General features: G+C 45.8%; 2 protein-coding genes and 1 long non-coding RNA gene across 10 annotated transcripts in view; 2 read left to right on the plus strand and 1 right to left on the minus strand.

Moving 5' to 3' along the window:
* AURKA (aurora kinase A) lies at positions 1-18,598 on the minus strand. 6 transcript variants are annotated; one of them, XM_082742939.1, is made up of 10 exons: positions 15,936-18,456; positions 14,692-15,863; positions 14,031-14,077; positions 11,087-11,366; positions 9,770-9,824; positions 8,474-8,665; positions 7,457-7,595; positions 3,457-3,605; positions 1,037-1,211; positions 1-909 (listed from the first exon to the last, which is right to left on the minus strand). In XM_082742939.1, exons 3-10 carry the CDS (start codon positions 14,070-14,072, stop codon positions 724-726), a joined length of 1,218 nt encoding a protein of 405 aa, XP_082599065.1. In that variant the 5' UTR covers positions 14,073-14,077; positions 14,692-15,863; positions 15,936-18,456; the 3' UTR covers positions 1-723. The 6 variants fall into 6 exon arrangements, with proteins under 6 accessions (XP_082599065.1, XP_082599066.1, XP_082599064.1 ...); XM_082742940.1 differs by lacking the exons at positions 14,692-15,863; positions 15,936-18,456 and adding an exon at positions 18,468-18,598; XM_082742938.1 differs by lacking the exon at positions 14,692-15,863 and having other exon boundaries at positions 18,233-18,468.
* Positions 1,218-7,192, plus strand: LOC309870579. The gene is made up of 2 exons (XR_014314712.1): positions 1,218-2,792; positions 6,102-7,192. It is a non-coding gene; the product is annotated as an uncharacterized lncRNA (long non-coding RNA).
* Positions 18,475-22,229, plus strand: part of CSTF1 (cleavage stimulation factor subunit 1) — a 12,840-nt gene continuing 9,085 nt past the window's right edge. Inside the window, exon 1 of one of the 3 annotated variants that reach the window (XM_082742934.1) lies at positions 18,475-18,645. The gene's annotated coding sequence lies outside the window, so the exon portion shown is untranslated. Of the gene's footprint in view, positions 18,646-18,717; positions 18,855-22,229 lie in introns of those variants that run through there. The other 2 variants (XM_082742935.1, XM_082742933.1) reach the window with 2 other exon arrangements.

Raw genomic sequence — 22,229 nt, forward strand, 5'->3', positions numbered from 1 at the left:
TGAAGTGTAATCATTTTATAGGTGACTTAATGTGCTTTACAAAAATTAAAACCTCAAAACCATGAAATAAGCCCTTTAACACTTAGAAACAGCTGAGACAGGTCTGCTCTAGCCAGTCCCAAGATGAGGGCAGAGCACACGTTTCTGTATCACAGTCTCAGGGGCGAGGAGAACTCCGCTAACCAGTCTTCACCGCTCGTGTCTGGCAGACATGTTGGAACGGAGCACAGTCCTCAAGGGATGCCACGGAAATGAAGATAGAAGTCGACACAAAAATCTTTATTTTAACATTAAAAGAAAGAATCACATGTTCATCCTGACGGCTTTCCCAGGCTTGGCCACCCAATAAGTTACACGCACACGAAGGGACTCAGAAGGTTATTGCACGCCTGTGTCACTGACGGAGTCACGGTGATGTGGCCACTCTCCCCGCAGTCAGGCCCCGAGCCGGTCCCCCCTCCACAAGGAGGCCTTGCTCCAGCCAGGCTGTGGGGAGGGGCTCCAGGTGAACCTCGCTTCCGGGTTGTGAAACTAGTGACATTGTCACAATTCCTGTGGCTCCTTTCACTCCAGAGCAGTGTTCACTGGAGTAGACTCTTGGGTGGGGAGACTGAGGCAGCGCCTGCTCAGTAGGCCCTTGTCAGCAGTGCCCTTGGGCACAGGGAGGCCTTGCTGACACCAGGTGGCAGCCCTGCCTCTCAGATTCCTCCCCGTGCACCATTCTTAAGATTGTTTGTTAGTTGATTCTTTGCTTTTTTGGCTACTTGATGGTTTTGATGAATTCGCTATGATCCAGGGATGTTCTAGTACTTCTTTGAGAGTCGGCCTTTGGCTGGGATTATGTTTCAACAGTCTTGAAATGAGGTCCCTGGCTCCTTCCGGCACAAAGTCAGGGAATGTGAATTCAACCTGGAGTACAACAAGTTGACAATCACAAAACGCGGCTTAGACCAGTGCGGCTCGCCAGCTCACAGGCACAGTTAAGGCGGATAAGAATTCTACCACAAGCAATGGATCATTTCTCATTAGGTCTTACCCGTGATATTCTTTTGTAGGTCTCTTGGTACGTGCTTGCCTCAAAAGGCGGCTTCCCAACGAGAAATTCATAGCAAAGAACCCCAAGGCTCCAGAGATCTACCTTCTCGTCATGCATTCGGCCTTCAATCATCTCTGGGGGCAAGTAATCCAGGGTGCCACAGAGGGTGGTTCTCCTAAAAACAGAGGCAGGCTCAGCTTGGTATGCTCCTGTTCCTATCAGCACAAGAGGGGCTAAACGCCATTCACAACGACACAAACATTGAGTGTGCGTTCCTCCTAGGCCACATCTTGCGCTACGAGGCACGTAAATCCCCGGTTTGAGGGGTGCCTGGGTGGCTCAGTCAGTTGAGTGTCCAACTCTTGATTGCAACGACTCAAATCACGATCTCAGGGTCGTGAGATCAAGCCCCACATCGGGCTCCGCGCTTAGTGGGAGTTTGCTTGAGATTCTTTCTCTCCCTCTCCCTCTGCTCCTCCCTGCCCTGCTGGCTCGCATGTGTGCACACGCTCTAAAATAAATGAGTCTTTAAAAAAAAATAAATCCCCTATTTTAGATAGAAAACAGATGGAGAGATATGCAACATCACACAGCTAGCAACCAAGTCACACCCCAAAGGTGTCCAACTCCAGAACCTTCTTAAATGATCTAAAAAATGAGAAACTTCAAGAATCCCTACTATATAAAAGCAACCGTCAGAATTCTCTGTGAATACAGTTTAGAGTTCCAGATTTGTTTTTACATTACAGATAGGCTAAGCAGCTCAACAGCCAGAAGGCATGAGTGACGAGAAACTACAAACTGTGCCACTGAGGAAGCACCAGCTTTTGGCCTCTGATACATGCTGCCTCTACCAAAGAGACACTTCAGTTTGGGGGTGACCTATGAGGTATTCTTGCCAAAAACACTGTGTAGGCCTTTTGACCGACTTCCAATTCTCAGCAATTACAGAGGATGAAGGACCAAGTGACACCATTTTAGGTGAGAAAAGTCCATTTTAAATTGTGGGGCAACTGGTGCAAACTTAGACCAAAGAAACATAATCAAATATAACACCCGGATGGACCTTGGCTGATGCCGACTTAAAAGAACAGCTCTAAAATTTTGCGGCCAACGAGGGAAATTGAATCATGGGCTGAACAGATACTAACAAGGCAGTTAATTTTCTTGGGAGTCACAATGGTTGTGGTTAGAAGGACAACGTCCTGATTTCTAGGAGATACATACTCAAGTGCTCAGAGAAGGAAGCATGAGGTGTGCAACTTATTTTTGAAGGTTCACCAGAAAAACAGACCCCGCCAAATATAGCAAGTGGGCTGTGCGGCCATACGTATGGCAAAATGTGGCCACCTGCTGAGGGCAGGCGCGGCATGGACAGTGAGCAGCCGACCACCAGCTCGGCGTTTCTGTATGTTTGAGTTTTTAACAACGAAGCCTGGAAGTAAGCGGAGGGTGGCACACATTGAACTAGGCGCAAACACCATGTAGGTTTCATTGTTTCCTAGCAGTTATTCTTTGCCGTTGCCTCTTCTAGGGGGTCATGCTGAGGCTGGTCACCAAGCCTGTCACCCCAAGAGCCCACAAGAGCGCACTGAGCTCAGTGGTGACCCGCGGCCTGGGATGAAGGCGCTGCGTCTCCAGACCTCTATCCCCGCAGCACCACGGAGATGGCGGAAATGGCCCGAGGCGGAGGGTCTCAAGCACCACCACACCCGGGTGCTCTCATGGTTGCTCACGTCGGGGGAGGTGGGGCGAGGTGAGCATCTACATGCATGTTGTGTTTCTAATGTTCTACCTCACAAGGCCTCAAAAGCTTAATCAAACCCAAATTAAACTAAAACAGTGTTTTAGCTCTTGTTTGCAAAGGTAAGATTTAAATTGTTTCATTAGATTTCTCACTCTGTTAAGAGGGGGCACGAAAGGACTCTGCTGTTGACAAAGGCAAACCACAGAGAATCCTCACCACCACCCTGAAAGTTCTATCCAAACCAATTTGGTTTTGGAAATTCCCCCAGAGAACTGTGCTCTCAGTTCTAGCTGTGTGTGGGCTGCTGCCCCCAGAACTGGTCTGTCCAGGAAGCAGCAGAGTCTCCCCTTCCCACCGCTACAGTCATCACCCCCTACACACATCCTGCACTTCACTTCCGTGGTCATGGACTCCTCACACAGGCCCCCTTCATTAGCTTCTAAAGACATTCAACATCTTTAACCCAGGCCTAGGACACATTAAACAGCCTCAAAATAGTTGCAGAATTCTCAAAGACACTTCTATTGGGCCCAAGTTACTTCAAAGCATGTGCAGTCAGTTACCTGCCCCGAATGCACATATCTATGCTCAAGTGTTTTTCTATTTAGCTCCTAAAAGTCCCCAGGGCTGTTGCTAACTAAAGTAAGTAAGTTCCACCTGTAAAGGTACGTACCTGGAGGATGGGGCGTGTACTGACCACCCGAAGTCTGCGATCTTCAGCTCTCCGGCCGATCCAAGGAGTAGGTTCTCTGGCTTAATGTCTCTATGAATGACTCTCTTTGAGTGACAGTAAGACAGGGCATCTGCCAACTCTGTGATATACTATTTTAAAAATAAAAAAGTATGGAAAGTCTGTATCTTACATTTTATGTGACACAATTTTAGACATCTCTTCTGAAAGGAAGCCCAACATAGATTTAACAGGTTTTGTAAATTCTGAGGCAAAAGCTAGAAACAATTGATGACTTTTTTTTTTTTAAAGATTTTTATTTATTTGACAGACAGATCACAAGTAGTCAGAGAGGCAGGCAGAGAGAGAGGAGGAAGCAGGCTCCCCGATAAGCAGAGAGCCCGACGTGGGGCTTGATCCCAGGTCCCTGAGATCCTGATCTGAGCTGAAGGCAGAGATTTTAATCCACTGAGCCACCCAGGCGCCCCAACAATTGAGGACTCTTAAATAAAAAAAATTTTTTCGAACCAAATTAGTGTTTAGCATAAAACACCAGTTATCCTATACTAAGTTATTTATTTGCTAATACAGCAGACAGGCTACTGAAGGAAGAGGGGAAAACTGATAAGCTAGAATTCATCACCACATGGCAATTTATGGCCTAATAACAATGAATTATGATAATACTGAGAAACTGGCACAAACCAGGGAGTCAGACATGTAAACAATTAAAAAAAAAAATTTTTTTTTAAACTTGACAAGTAGTCAATTCCCATTTTAAAACCAAGATCAGGGGCAGACTGGGTGGCTCAGTTGGTTAGGCATCGGCCTTCAGCTCGGGTTGTGATCTTGGGGTCCTGGGATGGAGTCCCTTATGGTATCCCTGCTAAGAGGGGAGCCTGCTTCTGCTTCTCCCTCTGCCACTCCCCCTGCTTGTGGTCTCTTACCTTTTTTTTTTTTTTTTAATTTATCTTGTCAGAGAGAGAGCGAGCACAGGCAGACAGAGTGGCAGGCAGAGTCAGAGGGAGAAGCAGGCTCCTCCAGGAGCAAGGAGCCCGATGTGGGACTCAATCCTAGGACGCCGGAATCATGACCTGATCCGAAGGCAGCTGCTTAACCAACTGAGCCACCCAGGTGTCCCTGTGGTCTCTTACTTTTATGCTCTCTCTCAAATAAGTAAATAAAATCTTTTCAAAAAAAAAAAAAAAAAAAAGCTAGTGTTAGAGCTCTCCAGCATCTACCTCCCTTATCAGACTGTGACTATGTGTAAAAGTCCCTAATATTTCTCTACAGTTAGTTCTATTTGAATTAATCAGAAAAGGGAAACAGGAGTGTATAAATAAATGTTCATTCTAACTACTAGGCAATCTAGAAAGAACCAAGCTGGGCACCTGGGTGGCTCAGTCATTAAGTGTCTGCCTTTGGCTCAGGTCATGATCTTAGGGTTCTGGGAAAGAGCCCCACATCAGGCTCCCTGCTCAGCAGAGAGCCTGCTTCTCCCTCTCCCACTCTCTCAGCATGTATTCCCTCTCTCAAGGTCTCTCTGTCAAATAAATCATCTTAAGAAAGAATGAACGAACGAACCAACCAAGTTTCCTTTCCAATAACTATGTGCTTATATCAACATAAACTCCATCTGGATTAAACAAAAGGTAGTAGTAGTAGTGTAAGTATTAACTGCCAATTAAATAAAACAAGTAATTAGGTTAGCTAATATTTGAAAAGTAAAATGAATCTATTTCTACTTAGCTAAAAAGCAAATGCTTAAGTTTAAAATGACTTTTTTTAAGATTTTATTTATTTATTTGTCAGAGAGGGAGAGAAAGAGCACTAGCAGGGGGCACAGCAGGCAGAGGGAGAAGCAGGCTTCCCGCTGAGCAAGGAGCCTGACATGGGACTCGAACCCAGTACCCTGGGATCATGACCAAAGCAGAAGGCAGACGCTTAACCAACTCAGCCACCCAGATGTCCCTTGACTTTAAAATGTCTTATTGCTGAGACAAGACCAAAGGGTCATTCACCAATAAAGCTCTGATTTCAAAAGTATAACCACCTGAAAGTAATGCCATTTAAACCAGTGCCAAAAAGCAACTGAGTGTCCATACTACCCAGAACAATCAGCTGTCAGTTCAACAAAGAACTGCCCAGACTCTCTATTTCTTCAAACAAGTAATTTCACTCAAATAAAGCAGTGCAATCCGCAGGGGAAAAAATAAAATCCCAAAACAAAAACCTGCTTATGTTGGACTTTAAGATTAGATCCAGGTAAGAGAATGAAAAGACAAGCCATAGGCAGGGAGAGAAGCTTTAAACACATGTGATAAAGGACTTGTCTCCAAAATATACAAGAACTCTTAAAACTCAAGACGACCAAAAACCCAATTGAAAATGGGCAAAAAATTGGACAGAGACCTCAAAGATGATATACAGATGGCACATAAGCACATGAAAAGATGCTCATCTTCGGTCAGTAGAGAACTGCAAATTAAAATGAGGTCCCATGCACACCGATGAGAATGACTGCGATCCAGAACACTGACAACACCGGTCACTAGTGGAGGAGGAGGAACAGGAAAACATGCATGGGGGGGACGCAAGATGGTCTGCCTTCAGTTTAACAGTTTTTTTGGTTTTTTGTTTTTACAAAGCTACACATGATCTTACTCACAAGCCAGTTTTCCAATCTGTTGAAAACTTACGTCCCACAAAAACACGCATGCAGATGCTCAGTGCGGCTTTATTCATGATCACCAGTGACTGGAAGTGACCAAGATAACCTTCAATGTGAACCAAACTACATCGTGCTGCAGAGTTATTCGGCAATAACAAGTGAGCTCCCGTGACCGCGCCCTATGCCCACTGAAGGACACAGGTGACCCTGCAAGGCTTAGAGTTGTCCCCCCTGCCCCGCCCCGGGCTAACTGGCTCATCATTCTGATACCACCACCCATATACATAGGAACTGAATAATTAAATGGTTGGTGGCTGGTAGGATCTAGATTTTTCAAGGTTGGAATGGGAGGCTACAGATAAATAAGGGGAAGAGGGTAGAATGAGCCACATGGCACCAGACTCATGTTTTCCTTAATGTAGATACAAATGGATAAAAATACAGATATGTGAATATATACAGATTCATATACACATATATGTCCCTGTTCTGTCTGCTGAGGGTCTAGACAGAAGGACACTCCAGTAGCAATGAGCAGATCTAGCTCCCAGATCTTAGTTTCTAATAACATTTTTCGATAAAAGGAACAATGTTGGGGGTAAGACAAAAAAAAACCTAAAACAGGGACCATGTGAAAGGGATGCCAAAGGCCAAAGCTCGAACAATTTGACCAGCAAAATCAAAGAGTATGAGATTATGACTCGAAGTTTAGAATAGCCATGAGTCCACATTAACAAATGATGGAGTAATTGAGAACAGACCACTCTAAGGCACAAGAACCCTACATGATGTACGCGACAGACGTGGGGTGGGATCAAGCCACGTTCCTTCTTCAGTGTCGGCGGGACAGAGCACGGCACAGTATGGAAAGACAGAAAGAGTAACTTGCCGGCAGAGAAATCTTAACGAGTGTGACACCTCAGCCAGGTCAAAGCCAAGAGCCCCAGCCATAAGCCAGGTTTCTAGTAGGGACCACACTAATGGACAATGAACAAGAGAAAAGAAGTCTGCACTAGCTCCACATTCTTGAAATTCAAAACTATTCTAAAATAAATTATTTTTTAAAAAGAGGGCAACTATTCATATATACGTTTCCACAAAAAGCAGCTGTAGACACAAACCAGCCCCAGTATTTCACCTGGTACCCGAGTTTACCCACACTTAGAGTACAACTACGGTACTCTCATTCCTTCACTCAAACACCTGATCCCATGAGGCTCCCCTAAGCCGCTGGACACACGTAGCATATACGTAGCTACATACACACGTAGCTCATACGTAGCACAGGAACAGAGGAAACAGAATTAGTCGGGACAATAAATGAAAACTTACAGTAGCAGTTCTCTGCTCATCAAACTTCGACAGTTTCTGAAGTTCTCTGTAGACAGCTCCGAGAGGTGCGTATTCTAGAATTAGGTAAACTCTGGTGGCATCATGGAAATAGCCATACAGTCTGAGGATGTTTGGATGCCTGCAACAAAGGATGAATGCTCTAACGCCTGGTTCTGGAAAAGATCCAAAAATCTGTACTAACTACTAACCAACCCCCTCATGTAAAACTAATGAAAATTGGTCCTGGACACAGATTCCTCCCCTGACACATACCCCCCACCTGATTTGAGAATCGGGGAAAAAAAACAAATACATCTGCAGTCAGTGACAAACATTACAAGGTATTAATGGACCTTGGTTAGTTAAGATGATTTCCTTCCTTCAGACCATCTTTATTCTTTGGAGGAAAAACTCAGCTAAATGTTAATTCTTTGCACATTAGAGAAAGAGAGACATGGTATTCCCACAGCATTTTGATCCCCAAACACTAGAAGACACAACTTCAAAGCCATGTTCAGCTGAGGACTTGGGCAGCTGAGAACACGGCCCAGGACCACAGCCTTCAGCTCCCGCCAGTGGCTGCCAGGGAAAGATACAGGCATGATGCGGGCAGATTTGTCAGTATTAACGACTGATTCAAGTCTGCAAAAAATAGTGAAAGCAAACAAAAAAAAAAAAAAGAGAGAAGAAAAAGACCCACTGGCCAAAGTCAGCCTGCAGAGGCTGCCAGTCTGCAACCTCTGCTTAGAGCTCAGAAGTTCTCACTCCCCTTCATTACGCATGTGCGCGCACACACACACAAGCTTGGCTACACATGTACATAATTCATTAACAAAGCATAAACGTAAATAAAACGCAAATAAAAGGGATTTTTAAGGACCACACTTGTCTAGATAAATTCTTAAAAAATGACGAATTAAATCACGCTCTGCAGTCCTACGGAGCAGGCTGCCATCACTAACTCTCAGTGCCTAAGTTCTGCACCACACGCTTTGGAACATCAATCTGGAAACTCACCTGAGGTGGGACTGTATTTCTACTTCTCTTCTCAGCTGATGCTCAACTCCTGCTTTCTCCAGTTGAGCCTTAAATAATACTTTAAGAGCCAGGATAAACTTGCTTTGTTTCTCTCTCGCCAAGTAAACATTACCAAACTTTCCTTTACCCAGGGGACGGCCGATTTCAAAATCTTCCAAAGCCCATTGCCTTCTAGGAAAAAATGTGAACATTTTAAAATATGAAGAAAACAAATCTTTTCTAACAATTTATTAAGGAGTTCTAGATATACCTATCAATAATTTTATATTTGAAGTCATACTTAATATGTACCTTGACAAGAACCAATCCAAGAACCACTCTGTGTGAGTCTCCACCAACTTGAAACCCCCACTCCCTCACTTGCCAATGATTGTATGAGTCTGTGACAAGGAACAATCTGGACTTTTAGAGCTAAAGCACTAATGCAAAGTGTCCCAAGGCACTACTACACTCTGAATTACAGACCCATTACCACCAGCACTGAAGATCACAGGAAAGGTTTGGTAAGTAACTGGAGGAAGTCTTCAGATGTGTCTGTGGGTCTCTCAAAGACTAAACACAGCCTCCTCTTCTATTCCAGAGAAGCTAAGCTCTCTGGGGTGGAGAATCTGGGGTGGATGAATCAAAGGGGTTGGATCCTACAGGGCGGTGAGGTGAGAACCCCTGGATTTAGATTCTCGGAAAGCTGCTATCATAGGCAGCTAAAGCACAAAAGCCTGTGGGTTCATTCTTGGCTCCTCCTCCTCCATTCTAGAAATTACATTCTACATTCTAGAGTCTAAACAGTTCAGAAATTGAGAGCAGACTTTTGCAAAATATCTGGGGAAGATATTATAAAGAATAATTCATTTGATACTGTCAAAATTATTCAGAGTCCCATATACATGTGTCATAGTTTTGCAGCATGACTGCCTTTTGTTTAACAAACTTGCTCTTTTGTATAAGAATAGAAATATAAAAACATACCTAAACTATCTGTAGTGGTTACTTCTGAGGGTAGAGAGAAACTTATTTTACACATTTTTGTAACAAATTCATACAGGTTCTTTTCTAAATTTGGAAAGCAGTAAGAAAAGCTAAGCTTGAGTCCCTAGTAAACATCATTAAAATTCCCTTTTTTTTTTTTTTTTTTTTGCAAGTTTAGAATTTGGAAACATTTTTATTTTCTGAGTGAAAATATAAAGACCTTTTTAAACATGTTCCCATAATTAAACTTGCAATGGTGTATTCTACTAAAATGATAGCACAGAACTTTGTAAGTAAGATAAAGCTTACTTTTTTGATTCTTCACTTTTCTGTTTTGTTGCCAGTTCCTTTTCAGAATTACTTCCTATGTAGAATAAATTAAAAATCCTTTTTTAGAATAACTACAATTATTTTAGAATAGAATAACTGTAAGAATTAAAACCCCATGAACAGAAATGAAGAATGGTCACCAAAATATTAATGGTATGCCCAGAACGGTCAGTCTGGGCTATTTTTAGTTTTCTTTATAGAAAAAAGATTATCACACCATAACCTGACTTATACCAGGTGAAGTCTTTATCGATTTCTAGAGTAAAGATGAGCAGATACATATACAGCTAGGCCCTCTGATAATTTCAAGATTTAAGACTATGCAGATTCGGGGGCACCTGGGTGGCTCAGTGGGTTAAGCCTCTGCCTCGGTTTGGGTCATGATCTCAGGATCCTGGGATCAAGCCCTGCATCGGGCTCTTGCTCGGCGGGGAGCCTGCTTCCCCCTCTCTCTCTGCCTGCCTCTCTGCCTACTTGTGACCTCTCTCTCTCTCTGTGTGTGCCAAATAAATAAATAAATAAATAATCTTTTAAAAAAAGAAAACAAAAAAAGCCATGCAGCCTGAAATTTCCTGCTAAGCCTTTAATGCTTTGGACATTCTTCACCTGGTGTCCAGCTGCACTTTAAAAACTCAGGCACTGAGTGCCCAGCATCCAAAGTCTGCCCCTCAAGGAGCATGCTAGCCAGAAGTCCACATGCGAACAGTATGATGCAGACCCAAAACACGGTCCCATCTACAAAGCTGGTAAATGATCCCCGAGACCACCCTCCCTGCTGCACTCGGCTGAGGCCGCTGCAGGCTTTGACCGAACCCCCACCAGCCTGCCTCCTGTCAGCCACCCTGCAGTGCAGTGCTAGGACCTTCCCCGTCATTCCAGGCGTCCAGAGGAAACCTCTTTCTGAAAGGCCAGCCCCTCCTCTGCTCAAAAACCTTTCAGCAATTTCCCCATTCACAGGGGCTGACACCCCACTCCGCGACATAGCCACAGAGCCTACCATGACCTCACCCGGCTGGGTAAGTCCATCCAAGTCCATCCACTTCCCTGACCGCCCTCCCCATGCCCAACCTCGGAACTCTTCAGTTCCTCAAGCACACAGGAGGGTAGGAAGCCGCTCTCTATCCTGGGCGTGGGGCTGGCGCACAGGAGACACTGCTCTCCAACCCGTCCGCGATAAGGATGAAGTACATGGGAGGGCTCCAGACAGAAAATGCAACCTGCCCACTCACACCCCCTTTATTTAAGCAACTAAGATGAAGAGTGACTATCCAATAGAAGTCTTGAAAGCTGATTTACCAGGGGCTGATGATGATGGCTGCTCCTTCTTTTGAGTATTATTCTGTGGCCTAGAGACAGGACGAGGGACACTGGTTGCCTGCAATTGCTTCTGCTTCAGATTCTGAACCGGTTTATGGCTGGAGACGAGCTTTTGTGCTTGTGGAGGAATCCGCTGGGAGGAGTTTGAAGGACACAAGACCCGCTGGGCTTGGCCAGTATTTGCAGATAACGGATTTGGAGGAGGAATTTGCTGAGTCACCGGAACACGTTTTGGACCATCACCGAGTGCAATCGTGGTCTAAGTTAGGAGGGAAAAATTTCATGTCTTCATGAACAAAAGCTGAGTATTTTGACAATTTTGCAAAGTCTGTCTTCTAGTATAACAAAATATTGAAGGTCACTGATAATCCATGGAAGGGGAAAGCTACTTGCATCAGCACTCCCAGAGGATTTGGTTAATATACAGCTGAAAGGAGTATTAAGGGTGCTGCCCACCCACCCCAACACCCCACCCCTAAAACCACACTCCTATAAATAACTCTTCATTTACTCAACTTCCATCTGAAGAGTGAGACATCAAACACTTATCAAGAATTCTCAATGACTCAGAAATTATTACTTACCAAAAAGCTACAACACAGAAACTTTATACCAAAAATCCCAATTCCATAAAATTTCTTTGGCGATACCATACAGATATTTAGAAAAAAAGACAAAGAAATATGTCAAAATATTCATCAGTGGTTAGGTTTCAGAAGACAGTCTGAAAGGCGCCTGTGTGGTTAAGCATCTGCCTTCAGCTCAGGTTACGATCTCAGGGTCCTGGGTTCGAGCCCCACCTCGGGCTCCCCACTCAGCAAGGCGCCTGCTTCTCCCTCTGCCTGCTGCTCCCCCACTACTTGTACGCTCTCTCTCTGTCAAATAAAATCTTTAAAGAAATAAAAGTCTGAGTTTTTGCATTTACCTGATTTTACACAAAATACTTAACTACTATTAATTATTTCCTAATGTTTCATCGTCCAAGTACTTACAAAATAGGTCTGAGCCAAAGGAGTTATGGCAAAGAGGAAATAAATGGGTTCTTCGAAAAGTTATGCCAAAATATACTATTTACATGCCTGTAAGTAGGGGATCACGAGCTTAAAATATCGTTAATTCTAAGACCTTCAACTAATCAAAGTAAACTTCAATGGAGGAAATTTCCTCACAAACGGGGGAACAATGCTGGCAAGGGAAGCCTCAGAGCGCCTCATAAGCGATGGTTTCCAACTTCCAAGTAAAAAGTCAGTTACTCCTGAAATTAGCAACCTCCCCAACACAGCAGACATTCAGGCAGTGACAAACACTTCACACAGAGCAGTTTTTTTTAAATGATCTTTATCAGGGGCGCCTGGGTGGCTCAGGTCATGATCCCAGAGTCCTGGGATCAGCCAGCATGGAGGGGGGCTGTCCCTGCTCAGCGGGGAGCCTGCTTCTCCCTTTTCCTCTGCCCCTCCCCCTATTGGTGTACATGTGCTCACTCACAGGCTCTCATATATATCTATATAAAACCTTTTAAAAAATAAAAAATAAAATGAGCTTTATCATAGGAATTGAGAATTAAATATAAGGACTCAAGTTAGCCTTTTTCTGATTGGTTATTTTAGACTTCCAGCCAGTTAAAAAAAAAAAAAAAAAAAGGTTACGTATCCATTTATTTGAAAATGAAAACTTCTCATACCTGTCAGAATGGCTAAAATCAAAAACACAAGAAACAAGTGCTGGCGAAGATGTGGCGGAAAAGGAACATCCGTGCACTGTTGGTGGGAATGCAAACTGGGGCAGCCACTGTGGAAAACAGTATGGAGGTTCCTCCAAAAGTGAAAAATAGGGGCATGTGGGTCGCTCAGTAGGTTGGACATCCAACTCCTGGCTCCCGCTCCAGTAATCTCAGGAGGTCCAGATACTGAGCCCCAGGTCGGGCTCGGCACTGAATGTGGAACCTGCCGAAGATTTTCTCTCTCCCTCTTCTCCCACCACCTCCCACACCCTGCTCATGCATGCTCACTCAAAAAAGGAAAACCACCACCAACAAAAAAAACACAAAACACCACACACAAACACGCGTGCACGCACATACATACACACACACACACACACACACACACACAAAACAAAAAAATTAAAGAAGAGAAAAACTTCTACAAACAAGAAACCCCCCCCCCACCAACACACAAATCAAGAAGATTTGTGTTTTTATGTTGACTTCCTAGAAGGAATAAAATCTGGGGATTGTTTACATTAAAGATGTTTCTATAAAGACTCATTCACCCAGCTGCTCCACAAATACTCACTAAAGCCTGGGGTCTTTCCTAGGTGAAGCCTTCCTGGGTTCCAACATAGCCCAATGTGTACTGAGCACCCCTTGGCAGAACTACTCAGGTCTGTTCATTTACACATATTTTGGGAAGGCGTGTACTGGCTCACATAACTCCCCAAAAGGGCTAAGTTCCTCAGTGTGAAAGACCATGTGCTTTTCACCATGTAATCATCCCTGCATCTGACACAGCATCTGGCTTAAAGTGGGCACCCAGGAAATGTTCACTACAACGCAGCCTGACGGCCTCTGAGCTTACCATTCCCCGAATGCTGCCCAGAACAAACTAGGGCAAAGCAATTTCATTTCTGGCAAGCTAGGAAGCACAGGCAAGTATTGTGCACCTGTTGTGTACAGTGTTATCCTCCACATAATGCAGGGATACAGATACTTAAACAGCTAGCTAGAAGACAAAGCAGAACAAAATAAAAGCTACAGTGACAATCCACAAAAAAGTATTGAATGCCAAGAAAAGGGACTGACATCCAGTAATGGAGTAGAGAGTTCTAAAGTTACAATCCAAAGTAAAAGTAAAAGGAATTCCAGATATAAAACCAACCTCTTGGGTTTTATAAATTGATCGAGATTACAGATTATTCAATTTACCTTCAGAGGCCCCGCAATGCAATTCTCTTTAGATCTGTCCATGATGCCTGAAAAGAAAAAGAACCACCTTTAATTTATACAAATCCTCATGCTTCCAAATGCTGTTATGCTAGATCAGCGTTATAGTTCCTGATGAAAAAAGCTTCCACAATACAGAATTTCATACTTTTTCTTTGTCCAAATGAAGCTAGCAAGGGAGCCTTGTTTTCTTGAGTGACCTAAGGGACAGGTGTGAGGCCTCCAGCCTGCACCGCCTCCCCTCCCTGCGTCCTCCCGCTCCACCAGCTCCACCAGCTCCACCAGCTCCACCAGCTCCACCAGCTCCACCAGCTCCACCAGCTCCACCAGCTCGTCTCTAAAGGACTACATCCGTCAGTGAGGAGCCTCCTTCCAACCCTGCTGCCTTTTAAAAGAGGTCCTTGGGGCACCTGGGTGGCACAATGGATTAGGCCTCTGCCTTCGGCTCAGGTCATGATCTCAGAGTCCTGGGATCGAGCCCCACATCGGGCTCTCTGCTCAGCAGGGAGCCTGCTTCCTCCTCTCTCTCTCTCTCTCTCTCTCTCTCTGCCTGCCTCTCTGCCTACTTGTGATCTCTGTCGGTCAAATAAATAAATAAAATCTTTTAAAAAGATAAAATAATAAAATAAAAACAGGTCCTCACAGAGCGCCTGGGTGGCTCAGTGGGTTAAGGCTCTGCCTTCGGCTCAGGTCATGATCTCAGGGTCTTGGAACTGAGCCCCGCATCAGGCTCTCTGCTCAGTGGGAAGACTGCTTCCCTCTCTCTCTCTGCCTGCCTCTCTGCCTGCTTGTGATCTCTCTGTCAAATAAATAAATATTTTTTAAAAAGGCAGATCCTCTCTTCCCCGTAACAGATTCCGGCGAGGACAACATCTTCGCCCTCACCCTTCAACACTAAAGCTCCAGAACGGTCATCCACACTCACCACATCCACCATTCCTCTCAGCCACTAGCCCTCCCCCATGATTCTGTCTGGCTCATGACTGACCTCTAGCGTCACCAAACTGGCGTCCCCCAGCAGAGTTTGACTGGGTGGCTCTTTTCCCACTCCCAACCTCTGCTAGCTTGCAGGGGGGTCCCCCACACCACCAGCTGCCCTACTGCAACCTCCTTCGCTCCATCAGCCTCTCTTCTGCCAACCTGAAAGTCTGGGGGTGACTCAGAGTGAGTCCTTTGACCCCACTTCTCCTTCCCCACCCTTCCTAGGGTCCCTCATCCAGCACCAGGGCTCTAAACAATCTTTAAGATGATATGAATTTACATCTTCTACCCTAACCTCTCCTCCCACCGCCAGCCTCCTACCTACCTGCTCAGTATTCCCCAAAAAGGCCTGTCAAACACCTCAATCCCAGCACATCGGGAAAGAACCTCCTCCTCCTTCTGGCCTTTCTTCCCCTCTGCTCTCAGGAGCAGCCTGAGCTCGGGCCCAGAGACACTTTCTTTTGCAGCTGTCCTCACTCCCTACAGGATCTCATCCAGTCTCCTGGCCCTCAAAGGGGCCAGGACCTCCAGACTTCCACCTCTAGCCCAGAACTCTCCCCTGAACTCCTACCACCTAGGAAACACCTTCACCTTTAATCGGAGATCCCTCAATTTTAAAATGTCTCAACTGAACTCCTGCTCTCTCCCTACCCCATCTCTCCCACCCTGTTCTTGCAGACGTCCCCATCTCAGTTCCTGGCAAGCCCAGCTGGCTGGTTGCTCAGTTCACTGTCTTTTACACGGTTCTCTCTCAAACCCCACATCTAATCCATCAGCATATCTTGTCGGCTCTACATTGAAAAAATCACTGCTCAGCACCTTTAATACGGTTCTCTCTCAAACCCCACATCTAATCCATCAGCATATCTTGTCGGGTCTACATTGAAAAAAATCACTGCTCAGCACCTTTAATACAAACCAATGCTCTCTCCCTTCAATTCTTTGCAACAAGCTCCCCGTGGTCACTGCTTCCACCCTTGCCCATTATAGTCCATGCACAACACTACTAAGTCATCTATGTTGGTCAGTTCCTTGCTTTGGATTCCCCTCATGGACTCTCAACGCAAATTCAAAATCCTACTTGCATAGACAGGCGTAGAGTCTCATAGAGTATGGACCCAGACCACCATTTTTGCCTTATCTCCTCTTGTCTATTGCACACCAGCCATACAGGGCTTCTTTCTTTCCTCAAAGCAGTCCCCTGCCACAGGGCCTTTGTATTTCCTGTTCTCTCTACCCATTTGGCTCTTCCCTCAAATAGAAGTGTGGCTTGCTCCTTCATTACAGTCAAGTCTATGCTGAAATGTTGCCTTTCTGACCATCTTGCTTTTATTTTCTTCATAGCCCTTACTTAACATCTAACATAACATTGCTTGTACTTGTAAGCTCCATCATGAGAGTGAGGGCTTAGTCCCATTTTGTTTATGTTGCATCCTCAGAACATGTCTGCACAGTTCCTATACCAGTGTTTGGGAAATGAGTTAATCCATTAAGAAAGCACATCAATAATGCAAATAGTTTATAGCACTTACTAAGCCCATACTGTGAATCAGACACAGCAACCTATCAAGTAGGTAGAACATAAACTCCAAGAAAACAGAAACCTCTCTGTATTTTTCCTACCCAGGTGTTCTCTAATTCTATAATCCAATCAGAAAATGTCCCCCCCACACACACACTTTCACATCCATTTCACAAATAAGCAAATAACTCTGCCCTGAAGATGGACCGACAGCTACAGAGCAAGGAGTCTTTATATCAAACGGGTTAGGAGAAATGACAGAAAGGAAAAAGGAGTTACAAGCTTGTGTTACGCAAACATTAATTTCACATACGCTCTTATGCTTTCTTCACTCTCCCGGAAGATCACAAGCAGCAGACTAATGAGATCACACAGGCTTAAAGACATTCATTCAATAGTCTTCCACAAAAGCTAGATATTTGCCCCAACTGAATATAGTTTACCCTCTCAGGGAGATGAATAATAAAAAAAGAGAATGGAGTAAGATTCTGATCCACAGATTCTGGAGAGCCCCAGGAAAACTGTTTCTCAAATGATTCCAGTGCACAGCCAGGGTCACATGACCCAATGACCTTCACAAGATCCCTGCAACTCAAACCACATATCCAACTATTCTAAACAGGAAACTGTTAAAGATTGTACAGCACTGTGCATTTCGACTTTTTCTTCACCAAACCTGCTAGTGTCTGCACAGACTCAGAGGAGAATGAGAATGAGTATGTGGCTGAGAAGCATTTAATTCAAAGAACAAGAAAGGGTAAGGAGAGAGGACAAACCCTTGAAAGTTTAGGGCAGTAGCTCCATCTACTCCTGGAGGGCATTTGTTAGAAATGGAGACTTTGAGGCCCAACCACAGACCTAATAAATCAGATTCTGCATTTTAACATCCCCAGACGTCTAGTACGCCTTGGCCTTGATCACTGGTTGTCCACGAAACATCAGAATCACCTGGGAAACCTGACAAACTACAGACACCTGAGTCCTCTATGCCCAAGCTCTTGTGATTCATTAGCTGGGTCTACATTTTTCACAAGGACCCTTAGGAATCCCGTTAAACGCGGTCCAAGATCTGCAGTTTGAGAAGCACCGCCCCAAAGAAAGCCTCTTGGAGGAAGTTTTCATTTATTCACCCCTCCTCCATCCATTCATCGCCTTGAGGGTCCCGCCTGGCTATTCTACCCAACGGAGCCCCCGGTAAGCCACACTACGGTTTTCTTTTGCAAGTTCTCGGGTCAGTTCGTCGTCTGGCGTCCCCACCCCCGCTAGAACACAAACTACCGGAGAGCAAAAGCCCTCCTATTTTTTTCTTACCCAGGTGCTCACCGAATACGAGAAGCCCATCAGAAAGCACCCCCACCCCCAAGACCCCCAACAACCCCATGCACCGCGGGTGTTTAGTAAACACCAAGCGGCATCTTACCGGGTGCCCCAGGACCCGGAAGGAGAGGGGACAGAGCTGGGAAAGCACGGGGTGGGGGGGGGGCAGGGAGAGGGGCAGGGAGAGGAACAGGAGGGCTGAGGAGGACAGAGGAGGACCAAAGTAGCGACGGAGTCACCAAGGGAGGCCTCGCCTCCACTCTTCCCCGCGGGCCCCGCAGCCCCACCGCCTTCTTCCTTCCCACCCGTTCCGCCGCCCGCTGAACATCCACCCAGGCCCGCCGCCCTCGCCCACCCGTCTCACAGAGCTGTCCCAGGGTCTACGAACTCGTCGGCTCCCGCCTCCGACCCGAGGCAGCCGAGTGCTCCTTGGAGCTCAGCCGTTAAGATTCAAAGTCTTCATTTTAAATAGGAGTTAAACCCTCTGATCTGAAAGCTGATTGGCCTGGGCCAGAGAGGCGCTGCCTTTTGATTGGTTCACAGCCAACCCGACGGCTTGAGTCACAACCAAGGCGGTGACAGCGCGCAGGCGCACTTGCCCGGTAAGGCCCCGGAAGTGGTGGAGCCAACCGCCCGCCAGGCTTTGGCCGTTCTAGCGCCCGCGGTGCTCTCCGGGATCCGACATTTGTCCACGAAACAGCATCTCCCTGGTGTCAATCAACGTTGTCGCGCAAGAGGGAAAGTCCGAGGAGGTTAACGAACCACTCGAACGCGCCAGTAAGTAAGATGGCGAGAGGAGCAGGAGAGAGTGAGGCCGATCGATAGCGCGGCGCTCGGCGTTTCGCCCTTTGCGCGTGCGCAGGGAACGTGCGCTCAGAGCGATCGATTGGGCAGAATTCGCGCCTCCATTTTTCTGGGAGAGAGCGGGAGATCAAGAGAGCCGGACTAGAGGGTACTGGGGCCCTGGGATGCATGGAGAGCGGCTGGTGCGGTTCGCCGGGGTCTTTATGGGACCACAGGAAAGATGAGCGGGGCGGGAAGGCCGGATAGTGAGAGGGTTGGCATGCGCCCTGAGTTGCCCGGCCGGGCCTGCACACCCCCTTCTGTTCCTCGAAGGCCTCGCTCCGTCCCTCACTCCGTCCTTAGTTCGCTTCTACCGCGGGATGGTAGCGGAGCCTCGTGAGGGGCCATGTGTGTCCCCGCCCTGGTCCCTCTTCCAGTTCCGGGTGTAGACAGTTCTTGCGGCTTGTGCTTCCCGTCCTCGGGCCTCGGCGTCCTCATCTGCAAATTGGGGGCGGTAATTGGGGCACTCAGTAGCCCAGCGAGCGAACGTTCTGGGAGACTTGAGAAGCGGGCCTCGTCCTTTTCTTTCTTAATCTTTGTGTGCCGCGTGATGCTCCTGGCGTGAGGGCAGAGGCGGGAGAGATTTGTGGTTAAGTTCTGGGCGCTGCTGTGGGCTGTCCTGGCGGCCACTTGACGCGTTACCCAGCCACATTTTATTTTCAGTTTCCTAACTTCTTTGTGCCGGTTTCATCATCTCTTTTGTGTCCAAGTGTTGTCTACACAAGCATAGATTTGTATACAGTTGTTTCTACGTGTGCTTAAATACTTCGATTTCATTCAGTGAGCTAACGCTTGTAAAGTGTTAACACTGTGCCTGGCAAGTACTTATTAAATGTTAGCAGCTGTTATTAACACCGGTCAGTGCAGCCCAGTAAGGCCTGGAGCTCTGAGGTCAGATAGCCTGGGTGAGTTAACCTCTTTGCACCTCAGGTTGCCTATCTCTAAAACAGGATTAGGTGAGTATTAAGTGAGATAATGCATACAGGTTGCTTGCACGCTGTGTGTTATATACTACACTTATGTCTAATAGATTTTAAAGTTTTAAAATTATTAGATTTTTTTAAGATTTTTATTTATTTGAGAGCAAGAGAGGGAGCAGGAGGGGCAGAGAGAGGGGCAGAGGGAGAAGCAGGCTCCTCCACGAGCAGGGAGCCGGATTCCGGATTCGGGAATGGATCCAAGGACCCTGGGGATCATGACCTGAGCCAAGGCAGAGGCTTAATGGGCTAAGTCACCCAGGCGCCTCTGTCATTAAATTTTCAAGGAGCGCTACAAGTAGTCATCAGCAACATAGTCTAGAGTTAAACCATCTGTATTTCAGTCCTGCTTTCTCCATGCACTCCAAGGTCGTGGGACCTTGGACAAGTTATTTTCCCTTCTGATCTGTATATAAGATTACAGGATCTCCTTTACAGAGCGGTGTTGAGGACTAAGTAAGAAAAAACATGCTAAATACTCAGTACCTGTTATTTATTCTTAGGATCAATAGCTTCAGTTATTCTCCAGAGGGAGTTAGAAAACATGGTTCCCCACCCCTTTACTATAAGACACCCCCGTTCCAGAATCTTTCCCGGTAAAGTCCAGGCAGGGCTAGTGTTACTGCTCACTCCTTTCTGGTATTCCTCTCTCTCCCCTGTGCTCTTGCAGTTTCTTGTCTGCCTGCAACTTCTCTTCTTTATTAACAGCCCCAGACTCTTGTGGCCCTCTGATAGCTGTCCAGACATACATATACATACAGACATTGATTTTTGGAAGTCAAATTATGCACTCATGTTCACCATTTGTACTGACTTTTTTTGCATAGATCAGAAACCATCATCTGCAGTTTTCATTTTACTTTCTAAGGAAGACCTTAACCACTTCTGAACCAATCTTAGGGCACAATCCTTCAGATTTTTGCCCTTTTTATTCATGTTTTTATTGTTGTTTTAGCCATATCCTTTTTGCCAGTATTTTATTAAGCAATTCATCTTTGAATCTTTCCAAAGCATTCAATTTGATTTAGTTTTCATAGCATCGTGGCTTTTGTGCCCTTGTGTTTCTCTTTACCATGTAATTATATTATGTAATATAACAGATTTAGTTACCTTAAAATGTGTGGGGTTTTTTTTTTAAGATTTTATTTATTTATTTGACAGAAAGAGATCACAAGCAGGCAGAGAGGCAGGCAGAGAGAGAGGAGGAAGCAGGCTCCCTGCGGAGCAGAGAGCCCGATGTGGGGCTTGATCCCAGGACCCTGGGATCATGGCCTGAGCCAAAGGCAGAGGCTTTAACCCACTGAGCCAACAAGGCATTGGCCTCCTACCTTAAAATGTGTTTTAATGAACATAACTGGGAGGTGTCTGGGTGGCTCAGTCAGTTAAGCATCTGCCTTCGGCTCGGATCATGATCTCAGGGTCCTGGGATCAAGTCCTACATTGGCTCCCCACTCATCAGGGAGCCTGCTTCTCAGTCACACACTCTTTCTCTCTCTCTCTCTCTCTGTAAAATAAATAAATAAATAAATGATTTTTTTTTTTTTTAAAGGAATGAACATAACTGGGGCTCCTGGGTAGCTCCTGGGTAGTCGTTAAGTGCCTACCTTCAGCTCAGGCCATGGTCCCAGCATCCTGGGATCTAGTTCCGCCTGGGGCTCCCTGCTCAGTGGAAAGCCTGCTTCTCCCTCTCCTACTCCCCCTGCTTGTGTTCCCTCTCTCGCTGTGTCTCTGTAAAATAAATAAATAAACCCTATTTTTATTTTTGTTATTTTTTATTTTTTTTTAAAGATTTTATTTATTTATTTGACAGAGAGAGATCACAGTAGGCAGAGAGGCAGGCAGAGAGAGAGAGAGGAGGAAGCAGGCTCCCTGCTGAGCAGAGAGCCCGATGGGGGACTCTATCCCAGGACCCTGAGATCATGACCCGAGCCGAAGGCAGCGGCTCAACCCACTGAGCCACCCAGGCGCCCAATAAACCCTATTTTTAAAAAATGAACATAACTGACATGAGTAAACATGCAGCTCAGCTGGTGGAAACAGTAGTGTCTAGACATTCAGCAATAGCAGCTGTCTTACCTATTGCAAAAACCAGTGTCTTTTTTTTTTTTTTTTAAGATTTTATTTATTTATTTGACAGAGATCACAAGGAAGCAGAGAGGCAGGCGGCAGGGGGAGGGGGCGGGGAAGAAGGCTTCCCCTCTCCCAGGACCCTGGGATCATGACCTAAGCCGAAGGCAGAGGCTTTAACCCACTGAGCCACTCAGGTGGCCCAGTTAGTGTCTTTTAACAGAAGAAATAGAAGATTCTAGGATAGCAATATAGAATTAAAATGGCAAGCAGGTAGTTTGACAGAAAAAAAATTGACAAAAAGTTCTGTAATATTCTGTAAATATTAGCTAACATGAATTTGAATAACATGATTTCACTGCTCTGCACACACCATTCTTATTTAACCTTCACTAACTTACTTAACAGCTGAGGAACATGATCTCAGAGGAAGGAGGTTGATGACCAAAGATGACACGACTAGTAGAGCTGGGA

Source organism: Mustela nivalis (assembly GCF_964662115.1).
Source record: "Mustela nivalis genome assembly, chromosome: 8".
In the NCBI taxonomy this organism is placed as follows: Eukaryota; Metazoa; Chordata; class Mammalia; order Carnivora; family Mustelidae; genus Mustela; species Mustela nivalis.